General features: G+C 33.1%; 2 protein-coding genes across 3 annotated transcripts in view; both read left to right on the plus strand.

Annotated features, from left to right (window-relative positions):
- The first annotated feature begins 28 nt into the window (after window positions 1-28).
- Window positions 29-15,614, plus strand: LOC145321890 (uncharacterized). The gene is made up of 12 exons (XM_080163534.1): window positions 29-151; window positions 938-1,063; window positions 1,863-1,973; window positions 2,700-2,769; window positions 3,190-3,305; window positions 3,697-3,779; window positions 3,954-4,109; window positions 4,294-4,479; window positions 12,127-12,256; window positions 13,557-13,660; window positions 14,132-14,266; window positions 15,392-15,614. The coding sequence occupies exons 1-12, from the start codon at window positions 86-88 to the stop codon at window positions 15,396-15,398; spliced, it is 1,290 nt and encodes a 429-aa protein (XP_080019660.1). The 5' UTR covers window positions 29-85; the 3' UTR covers window positions 15,399-15,614.
- Window position 15,615: 1 nt separating this feature from the next.
- LOC145321886 (uncharacterized) overlaps window positions 15,616-25,108 on the plus strand; it is a 37,310-nt gene continuing 27,817 nt past the window's right edge. For both annotated transcript variants that reach the window (XM_080163528.1, XM_080163529.1), the window contains exons 1-17: window positions 15,616-15,710; window positions 16,936-17,110; window positions 17,368-17,515; window positions 17,625-18,068; window positions 18,508-18,586; window positions 18,859-18,942; window positions 19,681-19,800; window positions 20,131-20,317; window positions 20,684-20,802; window positions 21,104-21,199; window positions 21,537-21,591; window positions 22,033-22,128; window positions 22,366-22,438; window positions 22,979-23,108; window positions 23,364-23,513; window positions 23,749-23,852; window positions 24,632-24,748. In XM_080163528.1, coding sequence (XP_080019654.1) covers window positions 15,672-15,710; window positions 16,936-17,110; window positions 17,368-17,515; window positions 17,625-18,068; window positions 18,508-18,586; window positions 18,859-18,942; window positions 19,681-19,800; window positions 20,131-20,317; window positions 20,684-20,802; window positions 21,104-21,199; window positions 21,537-21,591; window positions 22,033-22,128; window positions 22,366-22,438; window positions 22,979-23,108; window positions 23,364-23,513; window positions 23,749-23,852; window positions 24,632-24,748 — 2,216 coding nt within the window. In that variant the 5' untranslated portion in view covers window positions 15,616-15,671. The remainder of the gene's footprint in view (window positions 15,711-16,935; window positions 17,111-17,367; window positions 17,516-17,624; window positions 18,069-18,507; window positions 18,587-18,858; window positions 18,943-19,680; window positions 19,801-20,130; window positions 20,318-20,683; window positions 20,803-21,103; window positions 21,200-21,536; window positions 21,592-22,032; window positions 22,129-22,365; window positions 22,439-22,978; window positions 23,109-23,363; window positions 23,514-23,748; window positions 23,853-24,631; window positions 24,749-25,108) is intronic.

Raw genomic sequence — 25,108 nt, forward strand, 5'->3', positions numbered from 1 at the left:
AGCAATTGAAAATTTTATGTCAATTTTTTAATGAATATTATTATTCAAATAACTGTGATTTCAGATAAAAAATAAAACTTAAAAAATGTCGGAGGGAGGTAAAGGAGGTGGAACAGAATGGATGTACAACCAGGGACAGGGGGTAGATCAGGTTTGTATACAGAGATATTAGGGGATAAGACAATGGAATACAAATTGAAATACTGCCCCAATACTATTAAACAAAACTGCCTCTTATATAGATTAAAGAATATTGTAAATTTAAACATTGTTACTTTTTTTAATCTTCTAGCGGCTACGCACCTTGAGGCCTGTAAAATGTTTCCTTTCAATCTATACTAAGATCAGCGTTTACCCAAAAAACAGTTTTGTCACGGCAAGATGGGCCGGGGTTAGTTATTTTTTTGAGATTTTTCTATGGCGTTTCTTAGTACCCTCCCCCAAAAAAAGCTATAAATCTTCCCACGACCTATGGGAAGCTACCCCGTTAATGTAGAACTATAAGAAGTTAGAACCATATCGGTTCGGTGGTTAGCGAGATCCTTCGGTACAGACAAACATCCTGTTACTTTATATTTTCTCCGAAGTTTGTAGAACGCACCGCTAAATGTATGCTTTTCAATTTCCAAAAATACAAGGATGGTAAATTGTAATAATGATAAACCCCTCACCCAAGGACGCCAAGCTTTAAATTTTTGTTGATGTAAAAAGGATAGTGGGTGGGGTTGGGGTCAGAGGTTTCTGGAGGGGATATTACCCCATTTCACTCAATTTTTTCAGGGATGACATTTGGTTGCTGTGTTATTCGCTAGAAAGGGATATCTAGCTAGCAATAAAAATGCTCTTACATGCTTAATTTGTAACATTCTATATTATTTGATTATTGAAAGATATTTTAATTAAGTTATGTGTTGATTGATTTATTAAATTATTTTAGGAGGATTACTTGCTTGGCAAGGCTATCGGGAAGAACTTCGACACAGAGGGAACAATGGGACAGATTAACGCTGTGGAATATGATTGTGCTCCTCCTTCTATATTTGCTAGCACTGCCGGTCATCAGGTAGATATCTAGCTATATATATTCTGTATATCTGTCTATCTATCTTTTTACCTCTGTATATCTATATCTATGTGTCATTCTGAATAGAATGTTGTAGAATATAAATGCTGATCCTTTGATCTTTTCCTCGCTTTTTATAATCTCAACAAATAGGTATTAAAAATCAATTAAGTGTAGTTCAAATTTTTACCGCTAGAGTTCACTATTCAAGATTATAACTGCACTTATTTTAGAAACTATTGCTATTTTTAGTGATAAAAGAGTTTCTAAATACAATGTAATGCTTTTTATCTGAATTTTTCATATTTTTAAGATTTGTGGGCTGAATTTTATACTTTAAATTGTTCCCTAATTGAATTGAATATATGTATTATTTTGTTATTCTTTTCATTCAACATTATCAGATTCGTTGTTTAGCACCGCAAGTTTGGAATCCATTCTAGATTTTTGTCAAGCCCATGGGTTTTAACTGCTTACATTACTTTGTGTGAATTTTATTATTTTAAACTCATTTTATTGCAAGCAAGGTTATAAAATTTATATACATACTTAATAAATATTAATGAAAATTAATACCTAGGTATTCAAACAAGTCCATTGGAAAGTAATAAAAAAAAACAAATTTTAATTTATTGATAACATGGAATAAATAAAAAATGGTCGTTGGAAATACTTAATTTAAATAAAAGTATTTTTGATTTAAGGTGGAAAGAAAACTTTAATTTTTTTCTCATTCCATAAATCCAACTTCTAATTTATTTTATATAGCAGCATTTCTAACTGTTTGTATTCGTGTTAGGTTGACTTGCAAAGAAAATTGTTAGAGGATCCTCTGGTAGCTATCAAGAAAAGGGAACTGGAGGACAGAAAAAGACTTCTTGATAATCCCCTCAAAATGAAGGCTTTAAGGGTAAGACTTTCTTATTAGATTTAGCGGCGGTACCCTTAATAGTGCCTAGTCTAGTATAGAAGCACATCACCCTCCCACTTTTTGAAAATAATTGAATATGATTTTCAATGTGATTCTATTTTACTTTAGGTCAGGATAGGTTAGGTTATATTGGCCACAGGATAGCTCCGCAGGGTTATGGCATTGCTTGTTGCTAATATTAAGAAGCCCTTTACAATCGTCTATGACCTTTTGTTCGTCTGTCTGTAAGGCTAGTGTGGAAACCTGTTTTTAAGATATAAAGCTAAAGTTTTTTTTCATAAATTCCTACACTCCAAACATCATAGTCTTTTCTGTTTGTTTGTGAGTAATACCTCGAGAGAAATTCGCATTTACAGGGAAAATAAAAAGCTTGTTCTGATAGCATCAACACATTTTATATCTCCATAATACATCAGTGTTTCTTATTTGCAGTGAGTCTTTTGTGACATGTTTATATATCATCCATTTTATTTATTGCTAGTTTGACTTTAACGAGGCCTTTGATGGTCATTCATTAGTTATCTAAACATTAGAGCATTACTGATGGATAAATTTTTGTTGTGAAGATTCTTATGACAATTGAGCATCTACTTTTTAATTCACATTGTCCATATGTATGTCAATAATGCTTTTGGGGATATTTTTTCCATTGTTCTTTTGTGAAACTTACTACAATACTTAATACTTGCATTTTATACTTTTTAGGAACATATTGAAACTCTAAAGAAGTCTAAAAAAGAAAAGAAGAAAAAAAAGAAGAAGAAGAAGAACAGAGGTAAATAATATTTAATTTTACCAAAGCTTAGCTTTCCTCACTCTAGCATTTGATATATTATTACTTGATGTTGCACCAGATTTTCATCTGATAAAGTGTAACTTGCTGCTGTCTAATCTAACGATACCGCCTACCCATTCCACTCCTGGATTAACGAACTGACAAGTAAGCAACCGAAATTAACGGCAAATTTTCTTTTGTAAAATATATCCACGTATTCTATATCCATTCTCTATCTGTATGTTTATCTCATATCTTGATCTGTGATGTTATCAAGGTTACATTTATGCAAAAGTATTACTTTGCCGTTCTGGGTTAGAAACCTTCAAGTTATTGTCTATGGTAGCGAAAGTGATACAGGCCTAAATTTGTCTGGAAAAGATTGCTTTGTTTCTCATGTACATAATTATCCTTGTCTAGGAAGTGATAGTGAGAGTGACACAGACCTGGATCTGGCCCTGCTGCAGCGCCTGGAGAAGATTGAGGGCAGGGAGGCTGAACAGGACAGACGCAGAATTCAGGAGGAGGAAGAAAAGGTTGGTTGTGTTTATATTTTGCCCTCTTCAGGATAGGACAATGGATTTATTATTTCTTGGGTAAAGTAACGATCCCTCATCCAAAATATCTTTACCCAATCCCCACCCTTTCTACCGGAGGAACGAACTGACCAATAAATTATACTGATGTTAGCAACCTCAATTGACAACAATATCCATTTATTTAGTACATCCATTGATGATTGACAGGTAATTTTCTGATTTTGGACACATGTAAATATGGGACAAAAAAAGATTAATTTATTTGCAATTGTCTTATCCCATCCTCTCTGAAAGCAGAAACCAAAGTCACAAAAAAATACTTAGACTGCAGTTATTTATCCATATATTTAAATTAAAAATATCTTGATGATAAAAATGTATTATTTAGGAAAAGCAAGCATATCCAAAAGAAAAGGAGTATACGGATAAGGAAGCGTTGGATTCACCTCCAAGAGAAGACAGAAGAAATAGGTAAGTTTTACAATAGGCTACGCCCTTAGAGGCATTTGAAGAATGGGGGGGAGGGGGTGAAGTAAGTCGACTTTCTAATTTCAATTTTAGTACATATCCGTTTCTGTATATGTTTCAGAGATTTTTATGTACAAGTAAATTACAAATATCCATGTTCTTAATGTTTAACTTTAGAAACAAACCCCGTGATGATCATGACCTGAAGAGATCCCGCCAACGGTCAGACAGCCGCGAAATGCCATCGTACCGCCGCCGGCGAGATGACAGTCCACCGGCATCATCTTACCGTAGACGTAGTCGTGATCGCTCGCCGCCACCGCCGCGAAGAAGGTTAGTTTTATAATTAAATCTGAACATCAAGAACTATGTGTGTATCGTCTTACAGAAGCGTACCAAATAAACTGATCATGTGTGTGTATTTGTTCGTGTGTCTGTGTATAATGGTTTGTTCATGTGTGTTTATTTTAGCATGTGATAATACTTTTAAAAATTGTTACTAAAAAATTTGTTTAAGGTCACGGAGTAGGGAGAGGCGTAATTCACCACCCGCTAGACGTAACAGGTCAATAAGTAGGGAGGTACAAAGGAAACAAAGGTCACGTAGCAGGGAAGAGCAAAGAAAACAAAGGTCACGCAGTAGGGAAGTACAGAAAAGACAGAAGTCACGTAGTAGGGAGGAGCAAAGGAGACGAAAGTCAAGGTAATCGATTGTATTTTATTTTTATTTAAATTAGGGTAAGGGGGGGGGAGTTTCGGTAAGGGGCTATTTTCGGTTATTTTGACCTACCTTCATTAAATGACCTTTTTCTCCATGTTCCTTTCAAATGACAGAAAAAAACATAAAAGCAAATTTGTTCCTTATTAAATTGCCTACAAAAAAGTATAAAATGATTTTTTTTTGTGAGATGAATATTAAGGGTACTTATTGGGTCTCAAAGTCGGACGAAAATTTTTTTTTTTTTCAAAAATTTTTTAGTAGGTGTGTAAAGATCGACGTACACAAAAATTGGTAAGACCTAGAGCTGATCCGAAAAACTTTTTGAACTAAGAATTGCCCGCTTTTTCAAAATCCGTTGAGAGCTTTAAAATCGGGTTAATATTTTTTTCAAAAATGACCAAAGTTGGCGCTGGGGGAAAAATCGGTAATTTCCAAAAATAATTTACTATATGTATTTCACTAACCTAACCTTAATTTTCTCAGGAACCATTTGACCAATAAAGATGATTTCTTAAACTTAAGCTTTTATGCTTATAAACTACCTTCTAGTTTAGAAGTCAACCCATTGCCGCCAACCCCTAACCCTCCGGGGCTCAAAAAAACCTAAAAATTAACCTAACCTTAATTTTCTCAGGAACCATTTGACCAATAGAGAAAATTTCTTAAACTTAAGCTTTTATGCTTATAAACTACTTTCTAGTTTAGAAATCACCCCCCTGCAACCAACCCCTAGCCCTCTGGGGCTCAAAAAAAAACCTAAAAATGAACCTAACCTTAATTTTCTCAGGAACCATTTGACCAATTGAGATGATTTCTTAAACTTAAGCTTTTATACTTATAAACTAAGTTTAAGTTTAGAAGTTGCCCCCCTGCCGCCAACCCCTAGCCCCCTGGGGCTCAAAAAACCCCTAAAATGAACCTAACCTTAATTTTTTCAGAAACTATTTGACCAGTAGAGATGATTTCTTAAACTTAAGCTTTTATGCTTTTAAGCTACCTTCTAGATTAGAAGTCACCCCCCCCCCCCCGCCAACCCCTAGCCCTCCGGGGCTCAAATAAAATTTAAAATTGAACCTAACCTTAATTTTCTCAGGAACTATTTGACCAAGAGAGATAATTTCTTATACTTAAGCTTTCATGCTTATGAACTAACGTCTAGTTTAGAAGTCACCCCACTGCTGCTAACCCCTAACCCTCCGGGGCTCAAAATTTAAATAATAAATTTTAATTAAGGTTAGGTTCATTTTTAGGGTTTTTTTGAGCCTGAATATCTTACCTACTAACAACCTAGATGAACCCTATTGATGTTATAAACAACATTTTGACACAATATCATGTTATTCCTAGATAAAAATGAACAGAAAGAAATGTTTAAAATGAAAATGTATGCAGGGTGAAAATGGTGAATTTTTGTCAAAGATGACACTTTTGCTTCAAATTAAATTTTTGAGGTCAATTTTTAATAAATTTTCATGTTTTTTGGGCTAAATCTATAGTTCAATGTGAGCTTTTTTAGGATCAGGCCTAAAAAGTTATAAAATAGGTTTTTTTCTTATATTAATTTCAAGTTTTTAAAAAAAAAAAATTTCGAAAAAAAAAATCGAAAATTCGCGTCTTTCAAAAAAATTCATTTTTAACATAGAAGGAATAGTCCGATCATTATGAAACTTTTTGTGGATAATCCCTATATCCTATACTAATTATGATTATTTATGTTTGACTGGCCGTTTGGCCGTTTTTCATCGATTTTTTTAGGTTGAAAAAAATTACCGATATTTCCCCCGGTGGTGGGGAATTTTCGGTAACTTTTTTGCGGTCATTTTCGGCAAACGAGTAGAAATCAACCTTATTCGACATTCACTCAAAGCCCCAAAAATAATGGACTTAAAAGTGTATTAAACTGTATATAAGACATTTGCGAATATATTGGTACCATTAATTTGCCTCTGAGATAAAAAAAAAGTATGTTTTTTTGATATTTTTCTCTTGCAACAAATCAAATTTCAAAATTGAGTCACCAAAAATGTTAAACTAATTTTTGCTCTAAAACAATCATTTTTTGGAGTTAGAAAGTGCTTAATACCTCATTTTAATCGCCTGGCATTGCTTTATAATGTACAGGTAATTACTTGGTTGTTTTTAGAACAGTTGACTAAAAAATCGAGGTTTTGTGATTAACCCACTTTTGTTGTTACTCCATAAATGATATTTTTTTTTCCAAAATTTTTGGCCGTAAAGAAGCTTTATATATCCATATAACATCCACCAAAATTTGACTTTTGATATTTTATTTATAACATCACCAGAAGGAATTGAATTTTGGAAAAAAAATATCAATTTATATTTTGCACTGCTATGCATTGTTCTCGTTCTTGTTTCTAAAAAATATTTATATAATTAAAAAGAGAATTATTTAACGCTTCTATAGGTATGTTTATCATTTTTCTAGCTTAGATATAACTATAATTTCAGCATTTTTAAACATGATCATATTCAAGTTATTTTAACAACTATTAAAACAATTTTTACCATGCAAAACAAGGTGTTATAAAGTGTAGGATCCCTCACAATATCTATCTGTCTGTATATAATGCATTACACATGTAATGCTAATAAAGAGTAGTTATAAGAGTGATCTTTTATTCAAAGCTATAAAAGTGTTTAGAGTATATGCTATTATCCAATCATTGCTGGGAGCCATCAAAGAGGAAGTAGATAATAGAATAGGAAGAGTTATTTACTTTAGTGATGGCTGTGGAGGACAATACAAGAACAGGAACATATAAAAATATCATGATATTATTATAGTATTATGTTTTAAGTTCATTGATCCTAGAAATTGGGTCAACTTTGGTGTGCAACAAAATTTTTTCATAAATATCCAGGTAAAGAGCAAAAATATTTTTTGACTTAAACAAAGCATATTATCTTACCAAAATACTAAAATATACTGTAGTAGTACATCCTCATATTAAATACAGGTATTCAAGTAAATTTCAGGTTACAGGACCTGATCCTCCAGGTCTACAGAAATATTTAAAAGGTTTCTGTGGCTGCAATTTTTGACTTAGAGACTTCAAATTTTAAACATAATCTTTCTTACATGTCTACATAACGTATTAAAATTTCATTAAGATCCATCCCTCCTATTATCTCAGCCCCCATTAGAGCTAAAGGGCTTAAAAATTTTGTGCATGTCCCTGGTTTGATAATGAATTTCGGACTTTAAGTGAGTAATAGTAATCTTTTCACTTCCCTTACTCTTTTATTTAACAACCTTTTTAGAGCCTTGTTTACTTAAAGATTTTAAAAACATCTGTATTTTTCTTATTTTTGAAGCTAGAAGAACATAAAATAATGATTAGCTTTATCTAAATTTTATTATATGGTTAATAAGATACATAATATTTTCTAAAAATGATATTTTATTAAACATTTAACAGATACAATTTTCTGAATCTGGCTCTCCACGAAAAGGATAATGGATTTCCTGCAGAGTGGCATTTTTTTGCCACTTCGCATGGAAAATCCGAGTGTGATGGGCTAGGGGGTGTTGTGAAAAGACAAGTTGCCAACTATTCACTCCGCCAATCAGCTGACAATCAAATTTTAACTCCCAAACAACTCTATGACTATGGGGTAACAGCAATTAAAAACTTTAAATTTTTGTATATAAATAGTGAACAAGTTGCCAATACTAAACTGTTTTTATTCCCAAGGCGTCAGGCAGCTAAGGCAATAGAGAATACTCAAAAATACCATTGTTTTATGCCTGATAAAAATGATCTAAATGTTATGCATGTATTAAAGTAATATATATAGAGCGATAAATAGTTGTGTAACCCCTTTCCTTTTCCAAGGGCCTTGTACTGTCTGTGGGTTGGGTCTTCGGTGTCAGCTGAATCTTTCAAAAATGTAAATACAACCCGGTGCCGGCAAAAAAAACATAAAGCAAATTGTAAACTAATGTGAACTCAAGGGCGCCCAAGCTTTTTACTTTGAATAAGGGGTTCCATATGTTTAAGGGGGTAATCTAATGTATTTTTTAAAAACTTGTGGGGTGTAAAATAAGAGATTTCAAAGTCTAAAGGGGTGAACACCCCTTTACCCCTTTACTTGGACGTCTATGTATGATCTGTAATGATTTCTGCATTTTTTCCTAGTTAAATTTGTTTTGCATTGTCTAATTACTGTTCATTTGTTGGAAACTATTTTGAAAATTATCCATTGATCTCATAAAACTGACAATAACTCAATTACTTAAAATAAGGACATAGTTAATTTGCCACCACCTCAGAGAGAGCTCAACCCTTTATGGAAAAATGATTGAAAACAACGTAAATTTAGGCAAAAATTAAATTTGGGAACATCTGCAATATATTAGTTCTACATTTGTCACTAGATGTCACTATAAACTTGATAATTATGATTTGCAAGAAAGTATTCACATTATTAGGATAAATGTCTTGTTAATCAAACATAACTAGGTTTAACAATTCAGTAGTGTAAATCGGAAAAGATGATTATTAATATAATTTTATAGTCAGGAGCCTAGTTGTGAGAAATTGATAATGGAAGTTTTAAATACTTCACAGAATTTTAGACAGGAATGACAATTTTTCACAAAAATTGACCCTTTCTTTTTCAAAAAGCAGAAGAAAGCATTAAACAGCTGAATTTAGAAAGCAAAGTTTAATGAAATTATTCTCGTCTGCTGAGCTTTAGGTCTTTGCCATCGGAAATCATTTAGTAATCTGTTTATACATCTATACTATAAATTTATTATGCATGTTAAAGAATATTCAAAAGATAATAAAATTTTAAAATTCATTATATAACTTTTTTCAGAAAATAATGAAATGGTTTGCTTTCCTTTAGAAGTTAGAAAAATACAAGTATGATTTTTTAAAGCAAAGGTTTGAATTATTATAAGGGTCTGACTTTCTGTACAATCAAAACAGATAACTCTTACTGATAGAATTGCTCTTTTGATTTTAAACTCAAAGTTAGGAGAAACCATTGCAACTCTATAATTGTTACCAGAATTGTTACTTACAAATATAAGTATGCCCTTAAACAGTATTCTGTTTTTAAGTAGTTTTGCAACAAATACTCTTATATTATACTTTGATAGCTAGGAATTTAAGTTACATCTAATATCCTTGGCTCTTGTAATTATCTAATAGCATATACTCTAAACACTTTTATAGCTTTGAATAAAAGATCACTCTTATAACTACTCTTTATTAGCATTACATGTGTAATGCATTATATACAGACAGATAGATATTGTGATGGATCCTACACTTTATAACACCTTGTTTTGCATGGTAAAAATTGTTTTAATAGTTGTTAAAATAACTTGAATATGATCATGTTTAAAAATGCTGAAATTATAGTTATATCTAAGCTAGAAAAATGATAAACATACCTATAGAAGCGTTAAATAATTCTCTTTTTAATTATATAAATATTTTTTAGAAACAAGAACGAGAACAATGCATAGCAGTGCAAAATATAAATTGATATTTTTTTTTCCAAAATTCAATTCCTTCTGGTGATGTTATAAATAAAATATCAAAAGTCAAATTTTGGTGGATGTTATATGGATATATAAAGCTTCTTTACGGCCAAAAATTTTGGAAAAAAAAATATCATTTATGGAGTAACAACAAAAGTGGGTTAATCACAAAACCTCGATTTTTTAGTCAACTGTTCTAAAAACAACCAAGTAATTACCTGTACATTATAAAGCAATGCCAGTCGATTAAAATGAGGTATTAAGCACTTTCTAACTCCAAAAAATGATTGTTTTAGAGCAAAAATTAGTTTAACATTTTTGGTGACTCAATTTTGAAATTTGATTTGTTGCAAGAGAAAAATATCAAAAAAACATACTTTTTTTTATCTCAGAGGCAAATTAATAGTACCAATATATTCGCAAATGTCTTATATACAGTTTAATTCACTTTTAAGTCCATTATTTTTGGGGCTTTGAGTGAATGTCGAATAAGGTTGATTTCTACTCAAACTTCTAAAAGTCCTAGGATAACGTCCTTTTAGGACCTGATAGTCCTTTCCATAATCTTTCTACCGGTCTTGGTTTTATTTAAAAATATTAATATTTACCCCATTTTTTTTCAAAAAAACCGAAATTTCCCCCCCTTACCCTTACATAATTCAAATATAGGAAGGATTAGATGCTATATTTTGTGTGGATACTTCTCTTTCCAATAATAATTTTGCTTATTGATTCATTTTTATCAATTAAGAAAATATTTTTAGTATGTACAAATAACAAAGTAGCATTACCTACATTCATTTAAATTACCTTTCTTTTACGGTAGCAAAGCTACTCTACCATTTAGCATGTTTGTTTGTCCGCCAGTCCTTAACGCTACTGGGGAAATGCGACGTTGCTATCGTAAGATTTTTAAAAATATACCCTTTACCAAATAATATCTCGCATACTGCTTAATTGGTCCGTCTGTCTTAATTAATAAGCATGCCAATAAAGTCATCAATATTAATATGCAAAGGTTTCTTGATTTTCTATCATCTATTTATCTTAACTTCTGATATCCCCTCATAAATTAAATAGTAAATATTTAAACCAATTATGAAGCATTGCTCGTGTCCTAGCCATATTAGAAGTTAAGATTTAAAACATTTGAGAAATGTGTTATGTTTCTGTACCATTGTTCGTGGCCTAGCAACATTAGTCTTTCTATCTTTTCATTTCAGAACTTGCCTTATTCCTATTATTCAAGTCTATTCTTGCATAAAACAAGAACAATCAATATTTCATCATAAATTACAGTACAAAAGGTCAATGACAGATCAATAACCTCTGACATTCTCCTAAACAAGTACCTACCTAGTTTAATCATACACCTGTTAAATGTACCTACACCTGTTACTTGGGGAAGAAATAAAGAATTAAATGAATAAGGGAAAAGTTAAAAGGAAAAGAATGAAGGTCTTTTCCTTCCAGATGATTCCCCTTAGGGGTTGGTAAAGTGGTGCTCTCTATCCGGTACTTGCTAAAGTATATATAAAGCCCAGGATCCCTCAGTATGTCAGTCTTCTTTCAACCTTCAAACCTAGAAGGATCTCCCCATATATACATACAGGCATTATATACAGGGAGGAAGGGATGGGACAATGGATTGAATATTCAATATTTTAGGGTCTAAAACCTTTGTTACCTGTTTAAAGTATTCGTGAAGGATTTAAACTAAATTTGGGGACTTTGGATACTAGCGCACAATTGCCGCGAAATTTGTTATGAATCTAGCAGATAAAAAAAAAAAATTTCTAGCAGACAAATTATTTATATTTTTAATATTTCGGCTGGTTCTACCAAACATTTTTTTCCAAGAAAATGGCATTTCATTTCTAGTGATTAATTACAGCATGTTTACTTCATTGTGATGTACTAGTAACCTAATTTATAAATAGATGCTTTTTTGTCATCTCTATGTTTTTCTTTGCCTCACCAACTTTATTATGACCACTGAACAACCTGATATATAACTCACGTCATTGTTTGGTGCTTCACTACTCATGAAAGTTGCAGATCATTGATTATTTTGCATAACTCTTGTGATTTTTGTGTTACTTGTTAAGGTCCAGATCGCCCCAGCAGCCAACTAGGCGTAGGTCTAGATCAGCCGACAATGGAAGGCAGAAAAAGAGTGACAAAAAATCGTCGGGTGCAGACAAAAGTAAATCAGATGTGGATAAAGAAGCTGAAAGGGTGAGTTCAGTTTTGTATTCCCATTTCTAAAATAGATAGTCATTATCAGAACAAAATGTTTATTTTTTGCATCCTATCGCACTAATACAAACTATTAGAATCTAAGAGGGATGGGGGAGGAAGGCAGTAAAATAGCTTATAATTATCCCTAGACTGAAAATTAAAAAAAAATAGCCTCAAACCATAATGGAACTTATGCGAAGCTTGCCTAAAATGGAGATGTCAATTAGTGTCTGGGAAGGATGCTGTATCCCCCGAGATGTTTTAGGACTTACAGACTGGATAGTTATAGAGCAGCTTTAGCTAATATAATCTACCTGTATCTGCAACGCAGGGATGATCAAAGTTACCACAAGAATCTCCAGAGGTTATCCAAAGGGTGTAGGGGTGCCAGGACGGGAGTACGGTTAGGGTCTCCAGGCGGGGCCTCAGGGCATTAATGGATTTATTCTGGAATAATTGTAGAATATCTTGATGTTGTTTCCTAAACAGAACATATTATAGATTTATTCAGGTGGCTGAAGCATAGCTACACCCGGCTTACACTAACATCCTATTCTCCCCCATATTGTAAATACAGTGTTTATTAGTATGGAAAGGGGAAAAGGGTTAGTTATTCAGAGAATTAAGCTGTACCTGGATGATAAATCTGGACAGCTTAGTTCTCCAGAAGCCGGCAGACATTATAATTAAGCGGTCTGAAGAATAAAAATCTTTAAACTGCTGTTTGCAACCGCGAAATTAGAATGTCTGCCGCGGTGAGCCGCAGGCAACCCGTTGTTCTTCTCCAGTGAATTGGTGGCCTGAAAGTGTACATACATTAGTGTACATGACAATTAGTTTATTTGACAAAAAAAACATTTCTATATAGAATAGGATTAAACAAAAACTAAAAAATATGAGTTGTTTAGATCAAGTAACAACTTGCTATTTCCTAATTAAACTGGATTAAAATTAAGGGTATAGTGCCTTTCATGGCAACGCTCATTAAGGGGTGATTCTTTGTTTTTTTCACAGTAGCTTTTCACCTATTTCTAGCCCCTGTGGGGGACTCTAACCCTGCGGGGCCAATTGCTGTGGGGCAATCACTTAACCCAATATAACCTAACCTAACCTAAAATAACCTATCAAAAGCCATTTTGAAAATACGGCGAATCGCCCCTTAAAGGGGTGTTGCTACGAAAGGGACTATTCCCAAAATTCCTTTGTAAAAATTAAAGAGTAACGAGAAGTTATGTTTATTTATTTTGATAGGTGCGTTTCATATTTTCCCTCTTGAAAATTATCTTTTTATTGTTAGGCTCGAAAACTAGCAGAAATGATGGAGAATGCCAATTGGAGGGAAGAACAACGGGCCAACAAGGTCAAATCTTATAGGAAAGAAGTGGAGGAAGAATCAAAATTGTAAGTTTTATCCAGATATACAAGTAATAGGATTTATGACTGTCTGTATGCATCTTGCTAGACAGCTAAACTGACCAAAAAAAATTTTAAATTTTTTAAAAAATGTTTTTTTTTAAAACTTAGATTAAAAGTGGAGAGTCGACTTACAGAGTTGTATAAATGGGGTTTGTTCTTTTGTCCATCCGTACATTTATCAAGTTGTGTAAATTGACTTACTCTCTTCTTTTACTTCTTTGACTTGTATTATAAATTTAGGCAATTGTATTTTTTCAATGGAAAGTTTAAATGGCAATACATGTAGGTAATAAAATGTTTCTTTTTCTAGTGCCACTTTCATAAAAGTCTCATTTTATGTACAAGACTTGACTGATGTTTCTTTTGATTTGAAGGACTGGAGGGTTAATTGGATGTAATTTCGATAAAGTTAATTTTTGTTGTGTATAATATTTACTAACAGCTAAATATATTTAGAACTGAGCATGATCCAGAGTTTTTGCGACGCGAGTTGAGAAAAGCAGCTGCCAACAGCTCCGTAGAGTCTAGAATTAGATCCAACAAGCATAATATTCAGAGAGGCGTGGGGGTCATGGATTCTAATTTTGCCAGGTATTCATATAAACTACGTAGAGTCTAGAATTATTAGTGGTAATAGCTACACAGAGTCTAGAATAATCAGAGGATGTTCGCTTCGTAGATTCCAGAAGTATTAGTGAGCATAGCTACATAGAGTTTAAAATTATATGTTGCTGTTGCTACGTATCTAGAATAAGCAGCATTTAAGATCCCCGTAGAGTCTGGAATTTGCAGCAACCAACCGCTCCCTAAAGTCGAGAATTATTAACTAAATACTCCGTAGAGTCTAGAATTAGCAGTGAACATTAGTATCGTAAAATTAACAATTAGCAGTTACCAACAGCTCTCTAAAGTCTAGAATAAGTAGCTTAATTTTTCGAAAGTGTCTAGAATTCGTAACTAAATACTCCGTAGAGCCTAGAATTAGCAGTGAATATTAATTTGGTATAGTCAACAATTAGCAGTTACAAATAGCTCTTTGAGGTCTAGAAATAGTAGCTTAATTTTTTGGTAGTGTCTAGAATTCGTAACTAAATATTCCATAGAGACTAGAATTAGCAGTGAACAGTAATTTGGTATAGTCAACAATTATCAGTTGAAATAGCTCTCTAAGGTCTAGAATTAGTAGCTAAATTCTCCGTAGAGTCTAGAATTAGACAAAACATGTATTCTATACTTATTAGCTAAAAATTATCCAGAATGTATTGCCAAAAGATTCTTTTTAATGAAACTCTTTAGATAATGACGAAATATATCCCAAATAATCCTCTAGGTACAAAAAAAAATCTAAAAATGATAGGTATACCCATAGACGTCCAAGGGGGGGGGGGGTAATGGGGCGATTACCCCTATCCCCAAATGCACCCCCAAATTTTTTTTCATTTTACCCCCCCCCCCCCCATTTAAAATTTTCCCCTACCCTGGGGGGAGGGGTATTTACCCCCCTCCCCCCAAATTGTTTGGGGGGGGTAAATACCCCCCCCCAAAAAAATAAAAAATCTCTAATATAAAAAATTTTTGCGCGCTTCGCGCGCATTTTTAATACTATATATTTAATAAAATTTAAATTACCCCCCCCCCCCAAAAAAAAAAAGGTTGGACGCCCCTGGGTATACCTAACAATTTTTCATTTGAATAACATTGAAATTTTAATTTTAGGCGGTAACTGAAGAAATAAGAAATGTACCTTTATATCCCAACAATGAAAATATACATACAGTATACTCTACAATAATAATCAGACAATATATTATTGTGTTTTTTTTTCAATTTGTACAATTTTTTTATTTAGTTACAATTATTAACCATTCATTTGACATTTTTTTTTATTAAAAATTAACATATTGCTAAAAAATAAAATCCTCATTAAAATTGTTTCAGGAAATATGTTTAAAATGTTTATAAAAATGTAGCTTTGTTGAAGTATATTGTGTGAGGAATGGGAGAGGAGAATCAGGACGATATTAGTCAGCAGAAGGTAACTATGAGTCATCATAATTCAGACAAAATGTTTTAGTATTTTTCTCATTTTTGTTTGTTAAATTTTGGCATTTTTTGACCAGAATTAGAATCAAAAACAAAGATAAATTAAGCAATGAAAGCATGGATATTAAGGGATTAAGATCATTGTTAAAAAGTTTGGACATTATTTGTTTGAGTTTGAAACCAACTAATCACAATTCAATGAAAGTACCTACCAGGGTTGTCATTTTGGGCGGGCGGTTTTGGGCCGACCAATATAAGGTCCTTTTGGGCAGTTTTGGGCACCCCCCTTTTGGGGGGAGAGAAAAAGGGGAGGGGGTGAAAAAAGAGGTGGGCGGGCCTATTTTTTGGGTGATATCCTCATACTAAAGTAACATGATGTGTGTCTATGTGTTTGTACCGGAGAATCTCGCTAACCGCTGAACCGATTGGGTTTTCCTTAATAGGGTAGCTTCTCATAGGTTCTGTGAAGGTTTATAACTATTTTTTGGGGAGGGTACTACCACCCTCCTAAAAGAAATCGCCCCTAGAAAAATATTACACCCCCCCAATTCTTTTTTTAAATTTTTTAAACTAAAAGTAAAAATTGGGGGAGGCAACCCTCCCCCCCCCAAAAAAAAAAATCTCCCCCCAAATTTTTTTTACTTTTTCTTTCCAAATCTAATATGATAATTGGGTTATCAAATTTGACTCTCCCCTATTCAAGTGCCCCTAGAGGCCTCTAGGGCCGTAGCCGCTAGTTAACTATATAAATTAGTAAGCTTTTTTTGTATCTAGAGAAGGATTTCGCTTACTGCTGAACCGATATGGTTTTCCTTTCCAGTGGAGCTTTTATAGGTCCTGAGATGGTTTTAGGCTATTTTATTTCTAATAATAAGTCTCGGTATGGTTTTAGGCTATTTTATATCCTTTTTATATGCTTTTTACGACATTTGCCCAAAAAGGGTGCTCAAAACCACTTTTGGGCAGTTGGGCCGCCCAATATGACAACCCTGGTACCTACCCAAAGGTTTTTAGCCAATGAATACCAAAGATAAAGTGGTTTGAATCTTTGGATTGGATACTAGTGTAATTTTATTTGCTGTCCAATGTGCCCTCCCTTGCACACTGTATAAACGCAAATTTGGGATTGAATAGTTATTTATCGCATCGTATTATAAACAACTTTCTGCGGATATTAAAATGTATAATTTTAAGATTAACAAAACTGTTTTTTTTAGGAAAAGCTCAAAAGCCTCGTCTCAAGTTCCTTTCAAATGCTCACAAAAACAACAAATTCTAGCGGGGGTAAGAACCCCCCTGAAACAAGTTCAAGCATGGTGGTGGATATCAACAGTCAAGGGGGTTCCAGCTCCAGCAAGGATGTTGAAGAAAATAATGAGCCAAGTAGTGCAGGTATTCAACTTTTAGTAAAATCGCTTTCTTTATAGAAAAAAAGTATGTTCATATCTAGCGCAGCAATAGGTAATCAGTTATTTTATTAAAAAGCTTATTTGATTTACATCACTAATGATATTTACTTTGAAGTATCTACCTACAATACGCCGCTAAAAACGAAAGTTAGATTTAAATTTCTGAACGATCTATTGTTTTGAGTTGCTGCGCTACTTGAATAAAATTTTGTTGTGACCTAATCGTCCCTTTTCTTTCAGAATCATCAAGCTACAGTAAGGGGACTGACAAAACTGGGGAGGATAGACTATATAAAGCTTTTGGAAGCTTTTCCTGTGAAAATTTAGATGCTTCTGACAGCAAAGCTGCCGCTGAAAATAAATCTGCTGATACAAACACCGATTCTAGGTAAAATGTAGCGGATTTTATCAAAAGATTATTTTGTACTTTATACCTCTATTTTAAAACCTCAATTATGAATGCTAAACATCCAAGCTATATTTTAAAAAATCATTAGGGATAAAACTGGTTCTGAAAAATCCAATGAAAAAGCAGAAGACTCATCTGGCAATGATGAATCTGAGAATAGCAATGATTCTGATGACATCAACCAAGATCATGATAGAAATATAAATGTTGAAAACGATAGCAAAAATGTGGAAACAGATACTGATACATCTGATGCCTTTGTAGCCGCCCCCAGTATCTCATCTTCAAGTCGAAATGACGGCAATTCATCAACCGCCGTTTTGTCGACTTCCAGCAACAGTGGTGACGCTAATTCAGCAATAGAAATAAAATTTAGTGAAATTATTGGTGTTAAAGAGCATTCGTTGCCAAGTTCAAGAAATGGAGCCAGCAGCTTGGCAACAGCTTCTAGTAATAGTGCCAGCAGCTTAGCAAAAGCCTCTAGTAATGGTGCTAGCAGCTTGGCAACAGCTGATCATAATTATATTAGACCAGGAACACATATTTAGACAAATTATTAATATTAAATCTTGAGGGTGTGGGGGTTAGATTTGGCGCTCTAACCTATTCCCCAGTATAAATTACAGTTGTTTAAAATATTCTTTCATTTCCATATTATCTCTTTATTTTGGAGCAATAACACCCTCCAACCCTTTTTCAAAATAAATCAAAATACGTGGAAGGTCATTTTTTATCCCATGCCTACACCTTGCGGTGGGGGGGGGGGCTGTGGATATACTTATTACCAAATATACCTTTAGCTTACATGAACTAAGTAATAAACAATCAAGCTAATAACTACTCTCCCTTCTTCCTCCATAGATGCAATGTATTAAAAATTAAAGGGCGGGGGGGGGGGGGGAGGTTGTTATGCTTAACAAGGCACTTTGATGGGAAAATGCCGAAAATATATTTATTTAAATATGTGTGTTAGATGAAGTGCTGGATGAACTATCCATGCCTGATATTATTATTGATAGTCCTTACTCTGCTCCAAAATCTTCTCTACTTCAGGAAAACATCGGTTTTTTCAGCAGGGAGGGAGGGGACATTTGACTTTAAATTAAGATGATACCCAAAGTTTTTCATTCATGATCTCTCATTGGCCGTATTAAAACTTTGGGTTGTTTTATTAAAGCCTGCATGGTTAGTTCGAACCATCAGTGTATCAGCTTATAACAACAACGAAATTAATTCGAAAAAAATATCACATTAAAGGTGTATAGTATACCTACACTACAGTCTATCTCTTAATATTCATGAAAAAAACTGATGTTATCTTACAGAAAGATGATTGTGATTTGAAATATGAAATTAAATCTGATGATTCCAGTTCTTCTGATGACGACCTTGATCAATATTTTAAGGTATAGACTCATTTAGATACAAAGTAGAATGGTGACTGTCTGTCTGTCTCTTTAGATTTCATGAACCGTTGAACAAATTGGGCTAATTTTAATTTCGGTTTATTATGCAATTTGTATTTCCCTCCCCAATCATTGTCTCTGAAAAAACTACTTTGGTTTAATGTAGCCCAACTAATAACTAAATTAATCCTTATAATAAAGAAACAGGATGTGTATTTGTCTGTTTGTATGTCTGTTTGTTTGTACTGAAGGATCTCACTAACTGCTAAACCGATCGGGTTCTCCTTAACAGGGTATCTTCTTATAGGTCCCGGTAAGGTTTATAACTATTTTGGGGGAGGGCACCACCACCCTTCCAAGAGAAATCGCAAAAAATACTTTTTTTACTATTCTCGATTTTTACGTAGAGAGTTCAACGCAACATAGACATACTTAAAATAAAAAAAAAACACTAAAAATGCCTCTAGGGGCGTAACCGCTAGTTTGAAATAATGTATTGTGTTTTGTGATTTTGGAGGGATGTGTAGCAAAGACTCCACCTAAATATTATTTTAGATTTATTTCGCTTGTTGGCTATACCTTATTCCTGGGTCTAATAAAAACTATAAAAAAAATGCTCATCCTTGTTTTAAAATTCGTCATAAAAATACCTAAATATTTTTAAAATTTGGTTTAAGAATAAAATTCTGAATTTATTGTTATTTCTCACCCCTAACTGGAAATCTCCATTCCATTTAGGTTGAAAGTGTGAGAATTAATGATGAAAGTGATACAACCAATGATGCAGATGCTGCTGAAATACAAGATCTTATCCAAGATGATGAGGATGAGAAATCTAACCCTGGGCCAAGTAAAAAGGTACAATTTATCACATTATGTAATATAAAATCTTAAAGGACAAGACAATACACGATGAATTGATATCTCTCCATAATGATGAAGAACAAATTTTTTCTTCTGTAGATTGAAATTATTAGTCGAAATGTTTGAACATTTTGATTACATGATTGTAAAACTTTGGTTGTGTACAGATTTTTTTTTCAAAATGGCTTTAATACATTATAAAGTTTAAGGACATTTTACATTTTCAGGACTTTATTACAGAGATACTGTAACTTCGCTTATTGCTTGTTTTAGCTTATTAGCGATAAGAGCTTTTAAAAACCTTACCTTTATCTGTTATTCTAGGGTAAAAGTGTCCCCAACTCTGGCCGTGTCAGAGCTAAGAATGGTGGAAACGTCCTAGTGCTGCAAAACTTGAAGAAAAGCTTGGCAAAATTGGCGGATAAAATTGAGCTTGATGAATTGGATACGGACAACGAGAATGAAGATAGCCAAGATAAGCCTGGCCCTTCGGGTATTCAAAATAATTCAAGTAAGTTTATTAAGTAATTTTATTTCAAGTTATCTGTTTTTTTTAGTCAAAAGCTCTACTCAGGGTGGGAGGGGACATAGTTGTACTATGATTTACAGAATTACCCAAAGTTTAGAAACACGATCTCTCATTTGTTGGCATAATACTGCTGGTAATAGGTATTAATAAATGTTGACTGGTTAGGACACACTTTTAGTGTCTAAACTTTTCAGCCAATAATATTAACTACAGATTTAGATTATCATAATTGGGAAAGTCCTTGATCGTCCATTCATGGATTAAATTACTAACAATATGATTATTTTCCATCTTCGTATCATTGAAGAGAATATTATATTTTGTATTAAAAATTATTTTTTTTTTCAGACAACCTGCTGGTATCCCGGGTTCGAGCTTTACTTGATGATCCAACTGAGGATATTATTATTACTGATGATGAGGATATTCAAGTCATCAATGAAGATATCAATGTTAAAATTGTAAAGGTAGCATTTAAAGTAGCCATGCTTATTATCTCTTCCCTATCATAAAATTCAAATATTTTAAGTTGTTTAACTTTTTATCTCTTTCTTAGATTTATACCTTAAAGAAAATAGCCTAAATCCATCCCGAGATGTTTGTCCTTATTATGGTGCTATTAATCCTTTTTTTATATTCAGCTTAAAATCATAAACAGCTGAGTTGATCTTTCTTGCTATTGCAAAACTAGAATTTTAACAGGAGATACTTCGTCTCAATACTTAAAAAATAATATTAAGGTCGATTATCAAGAATCTCTTTATTAAGGAATCAGTGAAGAAGGTTGTAAAACCTCGAGTTTCCAGTGCTGTTTCTTTGGCAATAAGTAACAATGCCGCCAATAACAGCTGTCATGTACTTAGCAGGAATATAAATTTTCAATCATTATATAATAAAGACAAATAGGCCTCTAGGGGCATAGCCGCTAGTAATGATTAAAATTGCTGTCAAATATCTTAAATTAAGTATAGTTGACAGAATCGTCTTCCTAGGTATACTATTATGGGTTTTGCATATTTTTGGAGGGAGAATATTTTTCTCTGAGGAGGGTGTAGCCATACTCCCTCTAAATGGATATAAAAGCTTACGAGATTTACTAGAAGAAGAACCATATCGGTTCATGTGTTTAGCAGGAACATTTAAACAGTCACATAGACATCCTGGTTTTTAAACATAATAATAATGATTTGTACGAAATATTAGTTCTGATGATTCTGATAGCGACAATGAGATAGGAATTTTGTCAGTAAATCCAGGTAAAAAAAACAATGGACATCTATTTAGGCATTTAGAAAAAAACACAACACACATAAGTTGCAAATAGGATTAATAAAAACAAAAACAATAGGAAAATGAAATATTTATAATACAAGGAGACGGATGGCGGAGTAAGTTAATTAGCGAAAGTAAATTACATTATTTCTTATAGTAATTCTTGTATCTCTATATTTGCGTTATAAAAGGACAGGCTGAAAAGTAAGTTATAGAGTAAATGCTTGGTTGTCACATATGTATATCTAAACAAAAAGTTTATCTATCTTTGATAGTAGCTGAGATAATCATATTATCAACCCAAGCTTTGAGTGTTTAATAACTAATTTGAAAAAACAACACAAAACATGCTAATAATCAAAATGAAGCTTTCTTGTAAAACACAGTTTAATAGTTTCAGCTGTTTAAGCCGTCTTATAATGTAGGCACAGGACAGGCAGCGACCAAATCTGACAGCGGCGGCAGCTGTACTGCTGTTGGTAGTTCTAGAACAAGGCCTGTCAGCCGTGGTGTTAGAACAGGTAGATTTTTGTAGAAGATTATCTACTAGGACACCTGGTCTATTGGTTTGTTTATGTTTGCCTACTGCTAGCATGACTTAATGATTTTCTATGTTTGTTGTCTTTATATCTAATCATATAATAATCTATTCTTATATCAATTTGTTTCATCCAGTCATATATCTAAGTATTACTATCTTATCATTAGTTATCTGTTTCTTCCCACATACTCTCTTATTTATCTATTTATCAATCTAGGGGAGAGTAGCAGTCAAGACACAACCCCCGGAGTTAGTCCTCCCCCAATTCCATCTCCTCTCGTAAGAATAAGGTATAAAACTTATGGATTTTTAAGTGTTAAGAACATGTTCTCCATATCTGCAATGTAACTGAGAACTTAAAATACAAACTAAATAGGATTTGTATAGAATGTTTTCTCTTATTTTATGATAACAATTTTGGCATGATATTGTAAATTACCATGAATTTCACTTCACATTATAAATATTTTATTTCTTCATTAATAGACGCTATGGCTATCATAAAATACTTGATTTAATGATTCTTCTTGCATAAACTTTTGCAAGAAGAATACATATATATCTAATATTCAGGGAGGGGGAGGGATATTGAACTGTTTATTGCGCTATTACTAAAGTTTTATTAAAACATTTTCTTATTCGTTGGCTTAACAATTTTAGGGACTTTTGATACATTTTGATTGGTTGTTTCATTAAGTTGATTGTAAAAACGTTTCAAGCACTAGGACAGAAGGGTTAATTTTGCGTATCTTCATTTATAGGTCATTGTCTTATCCCTTTAGATCCCTGTCTAATATTAGTTGAAATATCTTCGTTGTATATTTTAACAGAATAAGCAGAGAAGGACAAGGTGACATAGTGACTCTAAACGAAGCTGATAACAGAGGTGCTGCTGATGAAGCCATTGGTCAGGAGAATAATGAGAGACAACATGCAGACACTGTGCCAATTAATCATCAGGTATGTTAGTAATTGTGCCAAATAATCATAATGAAAAGTTAATTTTTAATTACCATTAGTTCATGTTGTAACTCAATTTATTGTCAGGTTTATGAAAAATTAAACCAAATTACAAAATTATACTTACCTATCTTGTCTTGAAATTAAAATCAGTATGAAACGAATTAATCGGTAATTTTTTCTCAATTTTGTGTTATTTAGACCTAATGAGAGTATTTGATTACTAAAATTATTATTATATTGAGATATGTTAAGGATTCCAGCGAACCAGTACCTGGGCCTTCAAGTGGCAGCAGTGACCAGTCTGTACCTGGCACCAGCAGTGGACAGGCTATACCTGGCACCAGCAGGGACAGGAATGCTTCTGGAGCCAGTAAAGACAATTCAGATGAGCCAAAGCTACAGGTTTAGAAATGTTTTCTTTTGTATCTGGGGGTTGGCGTAATTTTTTGAGAGGCAAACTTTCTAGCTATATAAAATATTCCCTCCCCTGAATAGTAAGTTATAAATCCTGTTCCTGTAGATCTTTAAGAAGCTTTACTGTTCTGTTGTTAGTGAGTTCCTTTATTACACAGAGACAGACAAACTTCCTGTTATTTTCATATCAGTATAGTTTATTTATAAATTGATATTTTTTCAGTTGAAGAATATCTCGGAGCTGTGTTGGAATGATATAAACTATCTGAAAAATGATCCTAAAGCTTGCCCATCCCATGTTCTAACTAGGAAGGAACGAGAACAAAGGTTAGTTGTCCACCTGTATATCTGTAAAAGATCCTAGAGCTTGTCCATCTCAAGTTCTAACCAGAAAGGAACGAGAACAAAGGTTAGTTGTCCATCTTGTTAATCCATTTGTTTGTCCATCTGTATATCTGAAAATGATCTTAGAGCTTGTCCATCCCATGTTTTAACTAGGAAGGAACGAGAACAAAGGTTAGTTGTCCATCTGTTAATTTGTTTGTCCATCTGTATATCTGTAAATGTTCCTAGAGCTTGTCCATCCAATGTTCTAACTAGGAAGGAACGAGAACAAAGGTTAGTTGTCTATCTCTTGTTTATTCATTTGTTTGTCGTCTGTATATTTCTCTTAAAATGATCCTAGAGCTTGTCCATCCCATGTTCTAACTAGGAAGGAACGAGAACAAAGGTTAGTTGTCCATCTTGTTCATCAATCTGTCTGTTCTTATGTAAAGCACTTTTCTAATGACTTTAAAATAGAAATTATCCCTAATCTTTATGCTTAACATAGAGTGATCAACAAAGTTTATTTATTTTATGAAAAAACACGGTATTTTAATGTTTAAATATATACTAAAAATTTATCAGCTGGCTAATAAAAATAAATGTTTTTTTTATTTGAGTATTTTTGTTTTGCTAAAACTAAGCAGGGGAACAATAAGTAGTGTGGAATTTAGTCCAATATACCTATTTAAAAATTATGAAATTAAATACATAACTTTCTACCAAGTTCAAAGTTTAAATAAATACAGGAGAAACTTGCAAACAAACTATTTGGTATTTAGGTTACATATGAAGAGATATATAGCCCAGAAAAGTTACAGAGAGGAGACAGATGAGAACCCAGAGATTATTGAGACAGACAATGGAAAGGATAACGAAGCTGTGCAGACAACCTCGAGGTAAAAATCAACTTTGTTACAATCGATAGCTGTTTAATCTAACAAGATACCTAATAATATCGTCACTACTTAGAATGTACTGTTATTAAAATCATTAAATACAACAAAACTTGATTTCTATCTAATATTACTTATAATTATGAAAATCTAAAGCATTTTTATTGGAGAATTATCCTTATTTTTTTTTTGGTGCTACCCCATCAACATATGTAAGTACAATCGGCTATGCCACCCGAACCCCCCCCCCCCCACCCCCTCACCGGCGTAGACCCACTACCTCCCTGTCCCTATTTTCAATTTTTTTTTAAAGTAAAAAAAGATTTGTTGGAGGACATTTTTTTCTAGAGGCGATTTATCTTG

The sequence above is a fragment of the Acartia tonsa genome, chromosome 6 (assembly GCF_053477335.1).
Source record: "Acartia tonsa isolate MP-2025a chromosome 6, ASM5347733v1, whole genome shotgun sequence".
NCBI classification, from domain to species: Eukaryota; Metazoa; Arthropoda; class Copepoda; order Calanoida; family Acartiidae; genus Acartia; species Acartia tonsa.